The sequence below is a fragment of the Rhinoraja longicauda genome, chromosome 17 (assembly GCF_053455715.1).
Source record: "Rhinoraja longicauda isolate Sanriku21f chromosome 17, sRhiLon1.1, whole genome shotgun sequence".
Lineage (NCBI taxonomy): Eukaryota > Metazoa > Chordata > Chondrichthyes > Rajiformes > Arhynchobatidae > Rhinoraja > Rhinoraja longicauda.
Window position 1 is genome coordinate 35,747,630 of NC_135969.1, and position 21,183 is coordinate 35,768,812.

The following is a 21,183-nucleotide window of genomic DNA, read 5'->3' on the forward strand; positions in this document are numbered from 1 at the left end:
TTACCCTACAAACCTGCACGTCTTTGGAGTGTGGGAGTAAACTGGAGCACCCAGAGAATCTCACGTAGTCATAGGGAGAACGTGCAAACTCTGTACAGACAGCATCCGTAGTCAGGATCGAGCCCGGGTCTCGGGCGCTGTAAGGCAGCAACTCTACCGTTGCGCCACCATGCCCCCCCTAGATCACAATTTGTTCAGTACGGCATTGTCATTTGTTGCTGGAAAAACAACGAACGTAAACATTTAAAATATGGTAGCCATTACCCAGGAACTATATCTTCATTTGGCAATGTGTTGAGTGTCCAGTTACATAGAAACATAGAAAATAAGTGCAGGAGGAGGCTATTTGGCCCTTCGAGCTAGCACCGCCATTCATTGTGATCATGGCTGATCATCCACAATCAGTAACCCGTGCCTGCCTTCTCCCCATATCCCTTGATTCCGCTAGGCCCTAGAGCTCCATCTATCTCTCTTTTAAATTCATCCAGTGAATTGGCCTCTACTGCCTTCTGTGGCAGAGAATTCCAAAAAGTGTTTTCTCATCTCAGTTTTAAATGGCCTCTCCTTTAATCTTAGACTCTGACCCCTGGTTCTGGACTCCCCCAATATTGGGAACATTTTTCCTGCATCTAGTTTGTCCAGTCCTTTTATAATTTTATACGTTTCTATAAGATCCCCTCTCATCCTTCTAAATTCCAGTGAATACAAGCCCAGTCTTTCCAATCTTTCCTCATTTGATAGACCCGTCATACCGGGGATTAACATTGTGAACCTACGCTGCACTGCCTCAATAGCAAGGATGTCCTTCCTCAAATTCGGAGACCAAAACTGCACACAATACTCCAGATGTGGTCTCACCAGGGCGCTATACAACTGCAGAAGGACCTCTTTACTCCTATACTGAAATCCTCCAGTTATGAAGGCCAACCTGCCATTAACTTTATTCATTGCCTGCTGTACCTGCATGTTTACTTTCAGTGACTGGTGTACAAGGACACCAAGGTCTTATTGCACTTCCCTTTTTCCTAATCTGACACCATTGAGATAATAATATGCCTCCTTGTTTTTGACGCCAAAGTGGATAACCTCACATTGATCTACATTATACTGCATCTGCCATGTAGTTCTTTGTACTCTGCCTCTCAAATTAATTCTGTTGGTCAGTGAAATGAACCTTCGAAGCAGAGTGCACTCATTTGCCACCATTGACCAGGGGTGGATTTCTTGCCAATTGCATTTTATTCCGTGCTGAATTTAGAGTAATCCTAAATAGTGTGCAATCTTTGCCGTGCATACGGTTAATTTTTAACAGTGGATATTTGTTTCCTGGTTTTATTGCCTTTACAGTAAATATTACCACATACTAAAGAAATGACTGAAGTTTAACATTAACAATGAGCAAAAGGCTGCAGTGAAGCTTGAATGTTATCGATATGGATGGGTTTGCTTTATTAAGGACTTACCAACATTCATAGTTTGTTTCTTCTGGACCATATCTATGTAATGTAATAACATGATCTTTTCTCCCTTTGCAATATTTGAAAACGTCAATAGTTTGCATTTCTGATCTTAATGCATTGATTTAATGAGCATAATTTAAATTGCTGAGAGTTGTCCACATACCACTATTTTGTCTCTGAAAACCACTAAACTGCACATTGAACTATGCAATTGTTGTGATGCATGAACCCTTTTATAATGCTTTTTCATATACCTCATTGCATATATAACTGATCTGTGGGAATCTGTATGAACATTTACCACACAACTGCAGCAGGATCTTGGGTGGAACAAATTTTAACATCGTTCACTTTTTTAATGCTCCTTTCCTACCATATTTATGGCTTCATGTTATAGCCTTCCTTGGAGCCTTTATTTTTTTATTGTACGCACTATTGTTGGTTATATATGTATGTATGTTTTATTTGCAGCCTATCCCATGAAGGCCAAGGGTGCAACCATCCATTATATGGCCACGGTGTGTGTAAATGGCCAGGCTGCGAGTCACTCTGTGATGAGTTTGGACAGTTTTTAAAGTAAGTTTCTAAAGTTTTTTTAAATTCAAATTTAAATGACTCGGGAATCAAGCAGATTCATAATTTTCTCAAGTCAGATGCCATCAATAATGTTTAGAATTGTTGTACACCGGCTCGTTAAATGGCAGAATGGCCGTGTGGGATCTGTGATTAGACTTAGGCAAGTAACAGTAGTTTGGCAGCATTGAGGATAAGATCTGGGGCTAGTAGAATCAAGGGATGTGGGGAGAAGTTGGGCACAGGTTACTGATTGTGGAAGATCAGCCATGATCACAATGAATGGCGGTGCCGGCTCGAAGGGCCGAATGGCCTCCTCCTGCACCTATTTTCTATGTTTCTAAGATGAGGTGGGAGAGAAACTGAAGTGATGTAAAGTGATTCTGTGCTGTTACTTTATGCATCTGGACTAATGTGCACCTACCTCAGTTACCAATCTAAACATGTCTACAATTGCATAATTGTCAGTAATGCTATCGGAAGAGGAGAATACAAGAAATCTCTCCAAACTGTGCATTTTTAAGGATGGCACAAGGGTGACGCAGCGGCAGAGTTGCTGCCTTACAGCGCCAGAGCCCCGGGTTCGATTCTGACTACTGGTGCTGTCTGTACGGAAATTGTACATTCTCCCCATGACCACCCGTGATTTCCCCGGGTGCTCCGGTTTCCTCCCACACCCCAAAGACATGCAGGTTTGTAGGTTCATCATCTTCGGTAGAAAATTTGTAGATTGTCCCTACAGTGTAGGTTAGTGCCAGTGCACGGGGTGTTTCTGCGCTGTATCTTAGAAGATTGAAAGATTTTTTAAGTTAGCTGCAATACTAGTTCATAAACTTCTGGTTATTAATTAGTTGTCAAGCATAATTGGCCAACTGTTGTTCCAGTTAGTGTTAATCAATATAGTGGCAGTAGGTGTTCGTATCCTGTATGATAATTAGCATTGTTTGCAAACAACTTCTTCATAGGAATTCAACTACGAACAGCAACAGATCATATCATATCATATCATATATATACAGCCGGAAACAGGCCTTTTCGGCCCTCCAAGTCCGTGCCGCCCAGCGATCCCCGTGCATTAACACTATCCTACACCTACTAGGGACAATTTTTTACATTTACCCAGCCAATTAACCTACATACCCTGTACGTCTTTGGAGTGTGGGAGGAAACCGAAGATCTCGGAGAAAACCCACGCAGGTCACGGGGAGAACGTACAAACTCCTTACAGTGCAGCACCCGTAGTCAGGATCGAACCTGAGTCTCCGGCGCTGCATTCGCTGTAAAGCAGCAACTCTACCGCTGCGCTACCGTGCCGTGTCGGAAGAAAAGCTTAATAGCGGTTCACATGTTAAATCAGTTTTTTAACGACATCACTGAGAGAGCATGTCATATAGCCGAACTATTGAATGAGCACAACATTGCTGCTGTTTAAGCACTTTACATAATGGGCTTTGTCGGTGACAAAAAATGTTCAATGCGGTTAAATAATAAGGCTGCCTTGAGTTTAGAAATCGTGAGCCTGATTTAATAATTGTCACGTTATTGCACAAAATAAAATATACTAAAGTAATCAGACCACTGTCACATTTTGGAACTGAAAGTTTCAGTACTCAAATGGCTAAGAGATTAGGTAATTTTTTCAGACAGTGATACAATCCCATCTGTTTTTAATACTGTAGTACACAAACAGCTTTAGAGAATGGAATGTGGCACTTAAAAACAAATTACCAACACTTGACTGTTGTATTTTAATATCAGCTTCCTTTAATAAAATTCCACATAAAATAGCCCAAGCTAGCATTAAATGTGTGGAAAATGAAAGAAAGACACATTATGAGCGCATTTTTTTAAACTTGTTTTTATTAGCTCACTGTGGTGTAGTTCAGTTGTTTGTCTAGACTATTCAAATTTAGCAAAGCATTTAAATAAACCTTGAATCACAAAGAAACTTTTATTTAAGGTGGTCCATGCGTTTTGAGAGTTTGCTGCGTGTGCATTCAAAACATTTCTGAATAGATTTGCAATGTTGGTGTTTTGTGATTTTAAGAAGCACATGGCGAGATAAATCTGCAACAACTTATGAACTTATTCACTGTGATTTCACATTCTTCAAAACGTTTTGAAGGACAGTGATACAAATCTTACTTGCACTGAACCTTTTGATTCCTCCCGAGAGTTTGATCTTTGTGCATTAGCCGTCTGGTTGCTGCACGTCCATTGATATTAGTTGATAGTTTTATGTCGAGAACCAATTTTAGCATTTATTATTTTTGGTGATCCAGCTGGTTGTATTTAGCAGCTTGTTGTTCCAATTAAAACCTTTGATCAGGTGGTCTGAGAGGGTCAAAGTGACCTCAATGCCACAGTGCCCTCTAGTGATACTAGATCTGGAACAATCATTAACTTACTTTTCCAATTGAGGAGCAGCGATCCTTGTTAATATTTTGATAATTCCCTTTGTTAAAGCTAAATATGAATCTTAAAAGTAAAAAGAGGGAAAGGTTAATGTCGCCTCTCTTTGGGGGAAATGGAAAATTATGAAGGCAAATGAGCAAAATAGGCCCACAGTCTCTTAGTTGCCTATATTGGAATCCTTGCTATTTTTAAAGTTTTTACTTTGAATAAAAAGAGATAAATTACATGTAAACGATACATTAATTTGGGATAAAAAAATTGTTTTAAAATTTAGTTTTATTTCTTTAAGTCCTATATTAAAAGTAGAATATTCAAAAGAGCAGACAGGTACTTTCAACTGAAATTTTAAAAAGTCAGTGAAACAAAAGAACATGAAAGATGGAAAGAAGATATGTTCTCTTCTGAAGCAGACGCAGATTCAAAGATAAAATGATTTTTTTCTCATATCTCTTTCACTATATCCCAAAGTGCTTTATTGGAAAAAAAGTATTTCTGAAGTATAAGTCACTGTTGTATACTGTTGCATAGCAAGTTCCTACTATTGCAATGCAATAATGACCAGTAATGTTTATTGAAGAATAAATACTAGGCCAAAGTCCAAAGAAAACGATCCTGCTCTTTCATTTAACGCCATTGGATCTTTTACACTCACCCAAGTGGGCAGACAAGCCTTTATTTTGACACCTGTCCAAATGAAATTAAAACATACAGAATAGTGAAAGGCTTGGATAGAGTGGATGTGGAGAGGATGTTTCCACTAGTGGGAGAGTCTAGGACCAGAGGTCACAGCCTCAGAATTAAAGGACGTTCTTTTAGGAAGGAGGTGAGGAGAAATTTCTTTAGTCAGATGGTCGAGAATCTGTGGCGTTCTTTGCCACGGAAGACTGTGAAGGCCAAGTCAGTGGGTATTTTTTAAGGCAGAGATAGATAGATTCTTGATTAGTTCAGGTGTCAGAGGTTATGGGGAGAAGGCAGGAGAATGGGGTTAGGAGGGAAAGATAGATCAGCCATGATTGAATGGCGGAGTAGACTTGATGGGCCGAATGGCCTAATTCTACTCCTATCACTTATGACTTTATTACATTCTTCACAGTGTTGCCTTCCCTCTGTATTGCACTGGGGTGTCAGTGTGGATTCTTGGATTTTGGTCTTTCCAACTTACAAACCAGTGTCTCAGAGGCAGCAGAGCTCACAAACCAAGTTAATGGTAATATTGTAAACTCAACAGGTAACTTTTCATGTAGCCATTTTGCCGGCAGCAGTAAGGGGTGTAGGTAAAAGTATTTTCATTTGAGGGTGTGTTCCTTTTGTGGTCAGACGAGGGAATTAGAAAAATGTTGACAAATCGTGCCAGGTAATGAATCTACACACTCAATTGAGCCAGGTTTCTTCAGGTTCACAAAGTCTTAAGACTTTTGGAAATTGCAACAAGTTGAAACCTCTGGTGGACCTGGTTACAAAATGACTTGGGTTGCAACCTGAATGTATTTGGACTAAATTTGATTTTCAATACTAATTTTAGGTGTCAACCTATGTTCGTACCTGTAAAGAAAAATTTTGGTGAATTATTACACTTGTTTTACCAATAATTGATTCCTTTTCTATTTCTCTTTTCATTATATGTGATATTTTCTTGGTATTTAATACCATTTAATGTACTACAGTGCCCTTTCAGATGCCTTTTTTTTATCAGTACAATATTTTCAAAAGACGATTTTGTGGTAGATTTATTTAATATCAAAATTATTAATCCGTTTATAAGCATTTTACAAAGAACAAAAATTACAAAGCATCATAATTCCCTTGATAATGGGTCTAGCATAGGGCAATGTCAGTCTAAGAAATAGTTTCTTAAGGAAGGAGATCACAACTGCGGGAGACATAAGATTCTGCTGGGATTTTATCAACATAGTGTGTTTCATACTGAAATTGCAAAATGTGCCAATAATGTATATTTTGCAATTTCGGCACGAAACAAGTTATTGGTGAGTTATTAGTTTTGTTGTGTAGATTCTGAGATTTGACAGTCAAACCGACTGTATGTGAAAACTGGTCAGAAGCCTTCCCTCTTTACCACATTTGAGTCATATATAAAGTGCTTTAAATTACACAATGAACCTGCCACCTAGTTCTTCACAGCCACAATTTTGCATATATATCAGATGCATAGCTGGAAATTTTTAACTGGTTTTCTGAAGAACAGCAGATTTTAAAGCATCCAAAATTACCTGTCCTGTTAAAAATGGAAGCTGGAATGTGCACAGAAGGGGTGTAAAGGATCACAGTCAGTAGTTTAAAATGGGTAACATCGGAAAAATGGTTTCTGGCTGTAAATATCAATGATAAAAATAATTTTACAGTGAATACTGGTGTGAATAATCAACACTCTACACGTAAACCTGCACCTTATATTTTTCACCCTCCGCAAATAAACATAAAATCACTCGTTACCCTGAAACACTTGCCTCAGTTTGCTTCCAAATTCTAATTGCAAATAGTCATGGACTACCTCTTACTTTGTTAACAAAAATGCCATAAATGTTATTACTTATTTGCAGATCTTCGCTGATTAGGAAATAAGTGCTAACTGATGTGACTTCTAACGTGCTCCTTATAGTCACTGGCCATGGAAAGAGAAAACATTTCTCAATATTTGTTAGTATTTAACTGTTTTCGGTTGAAATGTGAGGAAATACTTGGGAGATAATGAAAAACTGGCCGTGTGTGTAAAATGGAAAAGTCCCTCTTTGTCCCAAAAAAGGGTCTTTATTTTTTTGTGCAGCAATTTGCATTAACAACTGACATTTCACGAGAAAGCCTTTGCATACACTTCATCCAAGGTCTAAAAAGTGACACATGCCAACATTCATAGTCTCTCTTTATGTCAATTCCACACTTTTATAGCCTTTTTATTTAAACCACATTTCACTGAGTTGCATTAGAGCATATTTGAATATTTCATTTCCTATTAATTATGCACTGTGACCCACGCTGTCATTATGAGATGAGAGTGACCCGTCTAATGTAACGTAGTCCACAAAGGATTATTGAGCATTCTCGGTTATGGGAGTAAAACCCTGAACGGAACTGAACGATACTAAAACTGTGGCCAGGTGTGGTCTATCTACTGCTTGGATGTGTAGTAAATGACAGGAATGAATTTCAGAAAACAAGCACGATCGACATTTTGCTAAACTGCCGCGCTGAGCATGAAGGCATGCTTAGTGATAGTGACCTACATGGTCATTGAAGATCTGATATAATTTATGATATATATAATATATTGGATCCATTAGTGAGCATAATGAAGTAGTGAAATGAAAGGGTATTTGTGAAATCAGTTCAAACATCCTGCTAGGATTATGATTAAATGATTAATGAAATGCTACTGCATAAGCATTTTCAAACAGTAATTCATGCAGAGGCTGATAAAATCCTCCAATCATATTTCCTTCACATGCGAACCTTATCTAGACCATTTTATATAAATCATGAAATATGCTGTCTGCTGGCAAGGTACTTATTTAGATTAGTTATAAACGTGCAGAAAAAGGGAACATCTTTGCAGTATAAAATAATCATGCATAATTATATTCATAATTCAAGCTTGTGACAGATTCCATCTTTCTTATTCTTGTTGTCCCTTGCCTTCATTCTGGCTTCATTTGATTTCTGTTATCTTGATGACATAATTAACTGTTAAAGCTCAGAAAATAAGGAGACCTTCGTGAAGAAAAAGGTTGGTTGCTTTTTAATGGCACCAAAAGCTTTATGTGCTATGCATATTCAGTCATACATTTCTGAAAGAAAAATAATTTCTTGTCATTCTGGTGAATTACAATAACAGTACTTTCAAAGGAAGATGCGATTTTACCTTTTTACTTTAAAATGTTGATTTCATCTCATTTTTGTGTCAGGTTTGAGGGTTTTTTTTTGGAAACCGTAATGGACATTGTCACTACTTTTGAAATTTTGAATGTCATTTGAAATATAAGTGTTAAATCTTTCCATCTAGGTATTGGTTTTAGAGGGTGCCCCAAAACAATAGTTGTTTTTTGCTATTTTTAAGGAAATACATAATCTAAAGAATTCAGTTTTCATTTCTTCTCAGACATCTCAACAATGAGCATGCACTGGATGATAGAAGTACAGCACAGTGTCGAGTACAGATGCAGGTTGTACAACAGCTGGAACTGCAGGTAACTTTTCTTTGAGAGAGATGCGTTCACCCAAGTAACCATTTGGTTTATCATGATAAGTGGTCGAGAGATAACAGGTACATACTAACCAGTTTATGTTCATATATAAGAACATATTAATCAGTTTATGTTCTTATTTGTAGATCATTCTCTTCTTAATAATGTTCCCATAATCCTTACATTTTATAGAATTGCAAGACTTTAGTCATAATCATAAAGACAACGGGCCCCAACCTGAAACATCACCTGTTTATTCTCTCTCCAGATGTTGCTCCACCCGCTGAGTTCCTTCAGCACTTTGTGCTTAGTTAATGATTCCAGCATCTGCAGTTTCTTGTGCCCCAAACATTTGATATTCCTTGTGTGTTTTTCTGCACTATTATCTTCAATTTGTATGCTGCTTCCAAAATGTAGTTCCATTGGAACAGAATTTCAGAAGCAAGCTACAGCACACAGACATGATCAATCGTGCATTTAGCACGACTGACCATTATGTTTTGCTGCATTTTCTCAGGCTTTACCCTTCCCAATGGACTATTTAAGAGGGAGAAGAGGCCCTATTTACACAGTATTTACATTAGCACCATGTAGATTGAAGTGGCACGCCTTCCTAATTGTGCCTCACCAGATGTTTGAAGCCGGACTAGTAATGTGCCACAACAGAAGGCAGAATGAAATAAATGAAAGGACATACCTTTTGAAAGGAGAGGAGGAATTTCTTTAGTCGGAGGGTGTGAATCTGTGGAGTTCATTGCCACAGGCGGCTGTTGGGGCCAAGTCATTGGGTATTTTTAAAGCGGAGATTGACAGGTTCTTGATTAGTACGGGTATCAAAGATTACGGTGAGAAGGCAGGAGAATGGGGTTGAGAGGGAAAGATAGATCAGCCGCGATTGAATGGCGGACTAGACTCGATAGGTCGATTGGCCTAACTCTGCTTCTGTGACGTATGAAGTTAAGAAAGATTTGGGTTACAGAGATTAGGTTGAGCAAATCTTGGGGATTTCTGAATTAAAATCCCATCACATCAGGCATCTGGCAAGAACAACATGTAATGCCCAGCTGACTTTGAGAGGTGCTGATGGACCTCTTGGGAACATGGCTAGAATAGACTGTTTATTCCCTTAAGATTGATTGACCACAGTAAGCAAGGTCATGGCTGTTTGGTTTCCGCACTCCAGCACCTACTTTGCACCATATCCCTTGACGACTTTTGTTATCAAAAGTCCAAGAATCTCAGATTAAAATTTAGCGACTGACCTGACGTTAATTGCCATTCGTGAAGAAAGTTCCTAATTTCTACTGCTCTGTTCTCACCTTCATATCCAACACAAAATACATCCACGTGCCTTCTGTGTTACTTCCTTTTAATACCGTAAAAAGTGCATTCAAATCAGCCCTTAACCTAAATACCTTTATTATACCTTTATTAACTATATTACTAAAATGTAATTCAATGAATATGATAGCTTGTGGTCAATCATTGGAAATAAATTATTAGGAAAGACAAATGATCTAGAAATGTCAGAGCAGAATGTCAAAACCTGTCATTCCGTTTCTTTCCATCCCACAACATGCTGTCAGATTCATTAGGAATTTGTTTTGTAAGACGAGCTTGTAAAATCAGATTTTTTAAATAGATTTTAAAGTCTAAGAACCTTGAGCCTTTACCTTACTATGAAATAAATGGATATCTTGCATCCATATCGTCATAGGGACTATATTACAGAACAATGTTCCTCTTGATTGTGATTCATGAGAATGTCATTTTATCTGTGGCATTAATAGCAATTTAGAACCCACTTGGAATAATCAATTAATTTTTACCAAGTAGAACTACGGATGACTATTTTCATGTTCGATGCACTGTGTACAAAATTGTGTACAAAAGTACATTTACTTTAACTATGTGTTTCATCTCCAAGGTTCCAGTTAAATTCATTTGCCGAACAATAAAACAATGTCCTGGCCTCCACAGCTCCCACAATTGTGTACACAATTGTCCAGCATATTGCAATGAGGGGAAACCTCATTGAAACATACAGAATAGTGAAAGGCTTAGATAGAGTGCATATGGAGAGGATGTTTCCACTAGTGGGAGAGTCTAGGACTAGAGGTCGTAGCCTCAGAATTAAAGGACGTTCTTTTAGAATTTCTTTAGTCGGAGGGTCGTGAATCTGTGGAATTCTTTGTCGTAGAAGTCTGTGGAGGCAAAGTCAGTGGATATATAGACATTCGAGATAGATAGATCCTTGATAGATCAGCCATGAATCGATTGAGGAGTAGGCTTGATGGGCCGAATGGCCTAATTCTACTCCTACCACTTATGATCTTGTGATATTGGAATACAGGCAACCCCCATGTTGCAGCCATTTGAGTAACGGAAATTTGTCCTTACAGATTTCACAACTCACTTCCCCAAAGATTTTGTGATACAGAATAAAATTTACCCTCAAGTAATTCATGTTTAAACAAAAGAGTAAATGGCTGAATACAACATTTATTTTTTCTCAGTCGTGTTTCAGGACACAAGCAAACAGCTTGGCTTAATGTTGTGAAAAATCGTAATATGTGTAGTTTTCAAGTTTTGCAACTCCCCATGTTAGGTGGGGATCTACAGTATAATAGTTTAAAAACATTGTTTAGGTTAACAAATATTCCTTGCAATATATGTGTTCCAAATTAGTACATGGAATGAATTATACATAAACCATGAATTTATTACAATTATAAATTGTAAAATGTACATAATTATTATACAAAAAATATGTTCTTTTTGTAATCAAAGCCATCTGGGATTCATTCAATTTTAAAATGCCATTGGAAAAGAACTCTACAGATTCATCGCAAGTTATTTTGTTGTGTTGTTGTCATCTTCTAGGCAGGTTAAAAATATATTGCAAAGCTTTTAAATGCCCATTAGTGTCCTTGAACCCATAAGACGCCGCTTAATTTAAGAGTCTCCTTGAAGGCCTATAAATGGACCAATTAGTAGGAACCCTCAGTGTTAATTAATTCCACCTGGGGTCAGGGTCAACTTCTCGTATGGTATTTATAAAACGAGCACATGGGTCTGTGTATCCACAAAATATATTTGCAGTTGTTTGCACGGGTTTGGCTGCATTTAGCTCTTAGTCCAAACCCAAGTGATCATTTTTTGAGCGTGAAGGGGATGGCTTTTGGACAATATGTTCGATTATCGATGAGAGAAACTAAGAATGCAATGGCAAGCAGTTACTGTGATGCTGAAGTTGCAGTCATTGAAATTATATGGGCGTGCTGCAGCTGGGAGAGCTGCTGCCTCACAGCGCCAGAAACCCAGGTTCAATCCTGACCCTGGGTGCTATCTATGTGGAGTTTGCATGTTCTCCCTGGGGCCGCTTGGGGTTCCTTTCACATCCACAGAGCTGTGGAGGAGGTCAAGTCAGTGGATATTTTTAAGGCAGAGATAGACAAATTCTTGATTAGAACGGGTGTCAAGGGTTATGAGGAGAAGGCAGGAATATGGGATTAGGAGGCGGAGATCAGCCATGTTATAATGGTGGAGTGGACTGGACGGGCCGAATGGCCTAATTCTACTCCTATAATGTGAATGTGATCCCAAGGGCATGCAGGTTTGTAGGTTGATTGGTCTCTCTAAATTGCCTCTATTGTGTTGGGAGTGGATGCAAAAGTGGGTTAACATAGAACTACTGTGAAGATAGACACAATAGACAATAGGTGCAGGAGTAGGCCATTCAGCCCTTCAAGCCAGCACCGCCATTCAATGCGATCATGGCTGATCACTATCAATCAGTATCCCGTTCCTGCCTTCTCCCCATACCCCCTCACTCCGCTATCCTTAAGAGCTCTATCCAGCTCTCTCTTGAAAGCATCCAACGAACTGGCCTCCACTGCCTTCTGAGGCAGAGAATTCCACACCTTCACCACCCTCTGACTGAAAAAGTTCTTCCTCATCTCCGTTCTAAATGGCCTACCCCTTATTCTCAAACTATGGCCCCTTGTTCTGGACTCCCCCAACATTGGGAACATGTTATCTGCCTCTAATGTGTCCAATCCCCTAATTATCTTATATGTTTCAATAAGATCCCCCCTCATCCTTCTAAATTCCAGTGTATACAAGCCCAATCGCTCCAGCCTTTCAACATACGACAGTCCCGCCATTCCGGGAATTAACCTAGTGAACCTACGCTGCACGCCCTCCATAGCAAGAATATCCTTCCTCAAATTTGGAGACCAAAACTGCACACAGTACTCCAGGTGCGGTCTCACCAGGGCCCGGTACAACTGTAGAAGGACCTCTTTGCTCCTATACTCAACTCCTCTTGTTACGAAGGCCAACATTCCATTGGCTTTCTTCACTGCCTGCTGTACCTGCATGCTTCCTTTCATTGACTGATGCACTAGGACACCCAGATCTCGTTGAACTCCCCCTCCTCCTAACTTGACAGCATTCAGATAATAATCTGCCTTTCTATTCTTACTTCCAAAGTGAATAACCTCACACTTATCTACATTAAACTGCATCTGCCATGTATCCGCCCACTCACACAACCTGTCCAAGTCACCCTGCAGCCTTATTGCATCTTCCTCACAATTCACACTACCCCCCAACTTAGTATCATCTGCAAATTTGCTAATGGTACTTTTAATCCCTTCGTCTAAGTCATTAATGTATATCGTAAATAGCTGGGGTCCCAGCACCGAACCTTGCGGTACCCCACTGGTCACTGCCTGCCATTCCGAAAGGGACCCATTTATCCCCACTCTTTGCTTTCTGTCTGTCAACCAATTTTCTATCCATGTCAGTACCCTACCCCCAATACCATGTGCCCTAATTTTGCCCACTAATCTCCTATGTGGGACCTTGTCGAAGGCTTTCTGAAAGTCGAGGTACACCACATCCACTGACTCTCCCTTGTCAATTTTCCTAGTTACATCCTCAAAAAATTCCAGTAGATTTGTCAAGCATGATTTCCCCTTCGTAAATCCATGCTGACTCGGAATGATCCCGTTACTGCTATCCAAATGCTCAGCAATTTCGTCTTTTATAATTGACTCCAGCATCTTCCCCACCACTGATGTCAGACTAACTGGTCTATAATAGACGGTCTATAACAAAGTGCTGGAATAACTTAGCGGGTCAGGCAGCATCTCCGGAAAAAAGGAATAGGTGATGTTTCGGGTTGAGACTCTTCATCAGACTGAGTAGACACAGTAGGACTCAGTGGACTCAGAACTATTGTGAAAGGGTGATCGATGGTCAGCGTGGACTCTGTTGAATCAATTCAACCGAATGAAAAAGTAGCAAGAAGTAACTATTATTGTGAAGAAAAAAAAATTCTATTCTACATTTTGTGAATAATATTTGGTAAGAAAATGTACTCTAGAAAATAATTGCCACTGGCCAAATCTTCACGTTCGCCCGCATTGGTAACATGTTTAATTGAAAACTGGCATAAATAAGAGGGCTTGATATGCAACAAATGGAGAAGCCCCATATATTAAAGTCGTTGACTCCATGGTGTTTCTGCGTGCTTTTCTTGTTAATTAGTTAATTTTAAATTCCTGTTGTGGATTAATGGCTATTAAAGAAGCACACAAAATAATTGGAATCCCAGATGAAGTAGTGGTTGATTTCTTTCAAGGGAGAGCTTAGAATGTCAATGTGGGATTGAAACTCCTCCTCCACCGTATTGCTGCTAAAACATTTATTCATGGCCCTTGTTTCCGTCAAACTCAATTACTTCAATATTTGCTTGTCAAAGTCCGTCACATATTTGCAATTTACCCCAAACTTCCTTGAGCATCTGCACAACATGTGCTGTTGTTCCACATGCGTGTTATTACCAGCCATGAATAGTCCGTATTAAACATTCATTTAAAACTAATTGTTAGCGTGGCTGAAATACTGGAGAGCATGGGCATTACTGTCCTCATCCATAACGAGACGAATATGTGCATGAGTTTCGGAACAACTCAAATAGTTATGCTTTCGGAGGTAAATGAACAGGAAGTTGCAAGGTACAAAGGGCAGAATAAGTTCTGAACGTTTTCCATAAGCAGTAATAAAACAGTTGCATTTTATGCATGCCAGGCAAATAAAGATCAGATATGTGCTAGAGTGTGCATTAATTCAAATAATAATGACACACTTAAGAGCTGTTAAAACATTTCTATTCTGATTAATGATGGAAACAAAATTGCTTCTGAAAACACAGATTAAAGTACTTCCCGTGAAGTGTTTAGCTGCATATGTATTTTATCCTGATAATTTTAATACTGGTCTATAAAAATGTTGCTCCTGCCTTGCCTATTTGACTGGGATAATCTTCATACCCTTTTCAATATTTCATAGTAAGGCAAAAGTTAAAATAACAAGAATTTTCATCTTCACTTGCATCTATTTTGAAATTAGAGGCAGCACTGAACATTTATTTTGTTTTAAACAATGTGAGCCTTGGACTAAGTATATCTAATTGCTTATCAATTCTGACTTGCATATAAGGTACGGGTTGCCAAATTCAACTTTGGCTATGTGTAAAATGTGCATAAGGGGTCAGCCACTGTCATTCACTTCATTATAAGGGTAATTTGTAGCGTATATAAAATGCCACCACCTGCTTAATGCACTCACCAATCTTAAAGTTAAAATTATCTGGAAGATACATTATGTACAGTGTTTAACAAAATTATTGCTATGGAGGTATCTATATGACCATACTTTTGCCACTTATATAAACTCACTATCTGTAGACATGTAATGTGTTAAGCCTACAGATCTTAAGTTTTTAAACAATGCATTAACTAAATTTTGGTTTATTAAAAATCCAGTTTGTTTCAACCAAATCAATTGGTTTGATGTCGAGACTGAAAGTTTCACTAAGGATGATTAATAAGTATATAAGCTGTTGTTTTTGATTGTTGTGGTTTTACTGGGGAATCTTAACATGTATTTTTTTCTGCAGCTTGCAAAAGACAAAGAACGCTTGCAAGCTATGATGACACACCTCCATGTGAAATCAACTGAACCAAAACCAACTCCTCAGCCTGTAAGTTGTGACCTTGTGGGATATGGAGATAATTGCGTGAAATGATTTACCTATCACTTTGTTACATACATCCAACTTTGTCTCTTCTTGCTTTTGAAGGGTTTTTATATTCACCTTTTCTTGATGTAGTATTGCAATACCTTTAATGTCATCGCTTAATGTATCTTGTTATGAAGACATGGCGATCAGAAAATTCACAAGTGTGCAGATTTTTGATCACAAAACTTCTAGCCTACTGATGACTGTGCCATTGGAGTTGTGAATTAATATACTTATCAACAAAAAAGTAAGAAATATTAGAAGTGCTCGAGTGACTTGAGTTGTAATATTTAATGATCTCGACTACAAATTCCAAGTTAAATTCCCCTCAACTGCACATAACTTATCCAATGAAGGACAATATTGAATGTCAGTCCCTGCCTTTCTTTCTGTGTGGCACACTAGGCATATACTTTACCTGGCACTCAGGATATCAGATTCAGAGTATTTGCACACCTTTGCTAGAAATTTAAGAGTGCTAAACCCAGGCTGCTGTAGGATAACAGCCTAAACGGGCAACCCACACAAATGGAGAAACGGGTTTAAAAATAAACCTGTTTTTAAATGTTATTTAAGTTGTTTTCAACTTGAACCACATGTAAAAAAGTTACCTTCATGTTTCTGGATGCTGCCAGCAGAGCTTGCGGCTCATATATTATTGCTGTGTTGACCTCTTTGAACAGATCACAAAGGCATAGGCCATTATACGACAGGATAAGAGATGAGAGGACAATGGCGGGGAATGGCCAACATGGTACCTTCTGTGTGTTTGGGCATTTGTCTCACTATTTACTGGTCGAAGTCCTCAACCCCCCCTGTCATGTGGCCCAAACCACTGTGAGATAGAGACTCATCAAGAGGATAGTTATCACAAGATCTTGCACTGAGTAAGTGGCAACAACAGAGAGATGCTGCAATCTCGGTCAGTGATCCATGCAGACGGAGAAACTGTTCTGGTGGAGGCTGTGGGGAAAACATTGATGTTGCAGTGGGGTTTCTTTACTTAATGTGACTTTGATGTGTGTGTGTAGAATTTGTTTCCCCGTGAGTGAAATATGGGGCCATAGATCACATCTTTAACGGCAACGTAGTGATGGCCACTGTGCATCAGAAAGCATGATTAGATGTGCATTAGGTACATTAAGGTGAATCTGTCTTAGAATTGCCGAGACCAATTTTCCAACGGTCACTAATCAACTTGGAAAAGATCACTAACACCATTTAACCTGCGGGTAATGGCTCTTAAGTGCAAATCTTGCATAAAAACTGCACAAATGTGTCCAATTCCTAGGCACCGCTCAACCGATAGAGAGAGTACTTCCCATTACTGCATCATAGAGAAATGTAAATAGCACTCATAAAAAAAGGCCGTTTGACCCTCTTTGTCAAAAGAAGAAAACATATTTTTGAAATATTCCTGCAGTAGAAGGGGGAAAAAAAATCGTCTTTTATAAATGGAAAAAAAAAGTGAAAATACAATTTTTAATTTTTTTTTCTAAGATTTTTCTGATGCCTAAAATCAAGGAGCTGTGCTTGACCATTCCAAAGAATAAGGTAAATAAATCATTTGTAACCTTACAGCTAAAATGTAATACAATCGTGCACGTGAAACCACCTGCATATATATTTTTGATCCCCAAAATGCAGTTAGCAGGATTATGATAGGCCCTATCTTTGCCTCATTTAACTGCACCCTCCATCCCAGCTCATGACTCTCACTGTCACAGAATCTTCTTCTGTCTCCACATTTAGTTTAGTTTAGAGATACAGCATGGAAATAGGTCTTTCAGCCCACCGAGTCCGCACCAACCATCCATCACTGGGTCTCGACCCGAAACGTCACCCATTCCTCTCCAGAGATGCTGCCTGTCCCGCTGAGTAACTCCAGCTTTTTGTGTCTATCTTCGGCTTAAACCAGCGTCTGCAGTTCCTTCCTACAAATCACCTCTTCACACTAGTTCTGTATTATCCCACTCCCTGCACAAAGGGCAATTTGCAGAGGGCGAAATAACCTACAATCCCCATGCCTTTGGGATGTGGGAGGAAACCGGAGCACCCGGAGGAACCCACAAGGTCAGAGGGATAATGTGCGAACTTCACACGGACAGGGCCCGAGATCAGGATCAGGCCCGGGCTCCTGGTGCTGCGAGGCAGCAGCTCGACCAGCAGCACCACTGTGCCGCCCAGAATGAGAACTCATTCGGTCACAGCTGGGCTGGGGTCCTTATTGTCATGGTCATGTTGCAAAGTAGAATGGTCCACATGTGACAGTAACCAGTGGATGTTGAGACAGTGACCTTCTGATATTTTTAAACCAGATCAAGTAGATATCAATAATGAAAAAAAATAAAACTAATGGAACTACTAGATGTATTAAAATAAAAAATACAATACAATACAATACAATATATCTTTATTGTCATTGTACAGGGGTACAACGAGATTGGGAATGCGCCTCCCATACGATGCAATAATTTAATTAATTTAAACAGCAACAACCCAACGAAACAAATTGTAACAGTTTTAAGACAGAATAAAGTGCAAGTAGATCTGTGCCGGATCACTGTGCGATGTGACCATCCGGCTCAGCAGGACCGGTTCATAGCAGCTATGGCCCTGGGGATGAAGCTGTTCCTGAGTCTGGAGGTGCGGGCGTAGAAGGCCTTGTATCGTCTGCCCGATGGAAGGAGTTCGAACAGGCTGTTGCAGGGGTGTGAAGAGTCTTTGTGGATGCTGGTGGCTTTTCTGAGGCATCGTGTGTTGTAGATGCCCTCCAAGGCTGGTAGCTGTGTTCCGATGGTCCTCTGAGCTCTATGGACTACCCGCTGAAGAGCTTTCCTTTCTGCCTCCGTGCAGCTGAGGTACCACACAGGGATGCCATGTGTTAGGATGCTCTCTATGGTGCAGCGGTAGAAGGTCGTCAGCAGCTGTTGGGGTAGACCAGACTTTTTCAGTGTTCTACTGACTGAAATAAAGACTGAAGCATTTACCTTTACTTACCTTTCCTACCAAATTCAGCAATCCCATTCAGTTTCTGTTCTCGTTGGAAGGTCCTTACAATGTGTTTGACAGAGCAGATGCTGAGCGCATGTTTTCTCGGGTTGGGGCATCTGGAACCAGGGATCACAGTCTCAAAGCAAGGGGGCAGTATCCAGGAAACTGAGGAGATTTTTTTTTTCTCTCTGAGAGAAAGCAGTCAATCTGTGGAGCTGACTTCCTTATGCCTTGGCAGAGGGGGATGTGGCTGCAGAAGTCAAGGCATTGAGCACATGCAAGTCAGAGGTCCATAGAGTTCTATCTATTATGGAAATCATTGAATGTAGGGATCATGCCAAAAAAAAACTGGCACTGGGAAGAAGATCAGCCCTAATCTTATTGAAGCAGATGTGAAGGGCTAAATAACCTCCAATGCGTTCTTATTTTTAGCTGTTTAGGTTAGGGGTACAATGTGGAAACAGACCCTTTGGTCCACCAAAGTCGCACCGACCCACGATCCCCATACACTGGCACCATCCTACACACTAGGGACAATTTCCAATCTTTACCAAAGCCAATTAACCTACAAACCCGCACGTCTTTGGTGTGTGGGAGGAAACCGGAGCACCGGGAGAAAACCCACACAGGTCACGGGGAGAACTCTGTACAGACAGCACCCGTAGTCAGGATCGAACCCGGGTCTCCGGCGCTGTAAGGCAGCAACTCTACCGCTGTGCCACCGTGCGGCCTTTTACTCATGGGTAGGACTGGCTGGGTAGGTGAGGTTGTTGTTAGGCTGACTGGCCTGACCCAAAGTGTATCCGGCCCTTCAGCTCCGCTACTGGACGCGAAGCTGGCATCTGACCTCAAGTGGATTGCAGAAGTCAGGAACTATACTGTTAGGTAGCACTTCCATCTGAAATTATCTGATGAAGAGGAGTAGGAACTGGGCCGGTGGAAAGGAATGAACCACTTTTGGGCCTGGAGCGGAAGGGAATGCAAAAGGCAGTAAGACAGAATGGGGATTTACCGTGGAGTTCAATAAACTTCTCATAGTGTTCATGCGAAAGGTCATTCCACTTAATGTTAACAGGTGGCAGATTACATCATGATCATTATTCTGCTCCACTCCTGTAATTCTGTAAATGAACAAATCAATTATGGTGGAAAGATTACCTTATTTCTTGCTTGAAACACGTATTAGGCAGTCTCTGAAGGTATCCAGCCAGCAGCAGTATCATTCAACATCAATATATGAGAATTAATTGAGCATGACTGGGCCTTGAGTTGCCACTTGCAACTTCACTCAATATGTGTTGATGCTGGATAATGACAAGGTAGTGGCTCATTGTAGGACAGAGTAAAAAAATGCACACTGTATCTCAGTAATAGTCATAATTAGGGAAAATATTTTTGTATAATCTATGCCAACGATCATTGATTTAGTAATAATATAAAATATTGCAGCAAAAGATGCAATCCATTAAATTTGATTCTGAGTGTAAATATGATGCCTCGAAGAGAATATTTCATTATTAATCTTACAAGTGTTGAAAAATAGTAAGAGTTAAATTAATGAATAATGAAGGTTTTTACAATTAATTTCTTTAATTGTTTTATAATCCATCTAGTTTATTAAAATGATATGTTTAAACATTAAGGAGAAACACAAAATTACTTTTAAAAGAAAACACTCGGATAGGCAATGCTACAAGTGTTTGCTGAAATTATAGAACCAACCTATAACATTGCTTGTTCTGCCCATCCTTTGTCATTCTTTGCAATGTCATAACCAAATACAGTTTAGGTTTATCCCACACTGTTTCAGGGAATTTGTAGGTTAAATTTACTTATGATTAAATAAGTTATTAAGTGCAATTTTAAGCAAAGTTGCAGAAATGGAATGCCTTTTATCACGTGACAATAATTCATAGTTATTTTCTTTTACAAGTCTTTCAGTAACCCTTTGCATTTTTCTTTGTTTCTTGGTGTGTTTGTTAATTAGCTTTACTTTGAGTTTGCCTTGAATGTTTTTATTTTCAACGATGGGCTGTTCTATCAATTTTCTCTTTAGCCTTTTTTTAACCCTTTACAATGTCATATAAGGTCATGTTTTTGTCTTTCTGCTGTCTGGTTAGCACACAACAAAAGCTTGTCACTGTACCTTGGTACATGTGACAATGAACTGAACATATAAAGTCTTTTTTTTACACACACTTTCCATAACCAAACACAGCTTGGATTCTCCTGCAATACTTTATAGCATTTTATGTTAAATTTAATTATATGAGAAAAGATTATTAAATGTATCTCCAGCAAAATCCTAAATGTAACCATTTATTTATTTCATATATGTTCATTAAAGAGATAGGATTTCTAATTCTAATAGGATTATTACTTCTTCAAAATATCCCAAATTACTTTTGATTTATAGTTTAGTTATGTTACATAGAAACATAGAAAATAGGTG

At 39.3% G+C, this 21,183-nt stretch overlaps 1 protein-coding gene across 6 annotated transcripts in view; it reads left to right on the plus strand.

Annotated features, from left to right (window-relative positions):
* Window positions 1-21,183, plus strand: part of foxp1b (forkhead box P1b) — a 495,107-nt gene that overhangs the window by 419,076 nt on the left and 54,848 nt on the right. For 5 of the 6 annotated variants that reach the window (XM_078414505.1, XM_078414506.1, XM_078414507.1 and 2 more), the window contains 4 exons: window positions 1,932-2,036; window positions 8,560-8,647; window positions 15,615-15,698; window positions 17,238-17,291. In XM_078414505.1, the coding sequence (XP_078270631.1) occupies window positions 1,932-2,036; window positions 8,560-8,647; window positions 15,615-15,698; window positions 17,238-17,291 (331 nt within the window). The remainder of the gene's footprint in view (window positions 1-1,931; window positions 2,037-8,559; window positions 8,648-15,614; window positions 15,699-17,237; window positions 17,292-21,183) is intronic. The other variant, XM_078414510.1, reaches the window with a different exon arrangement.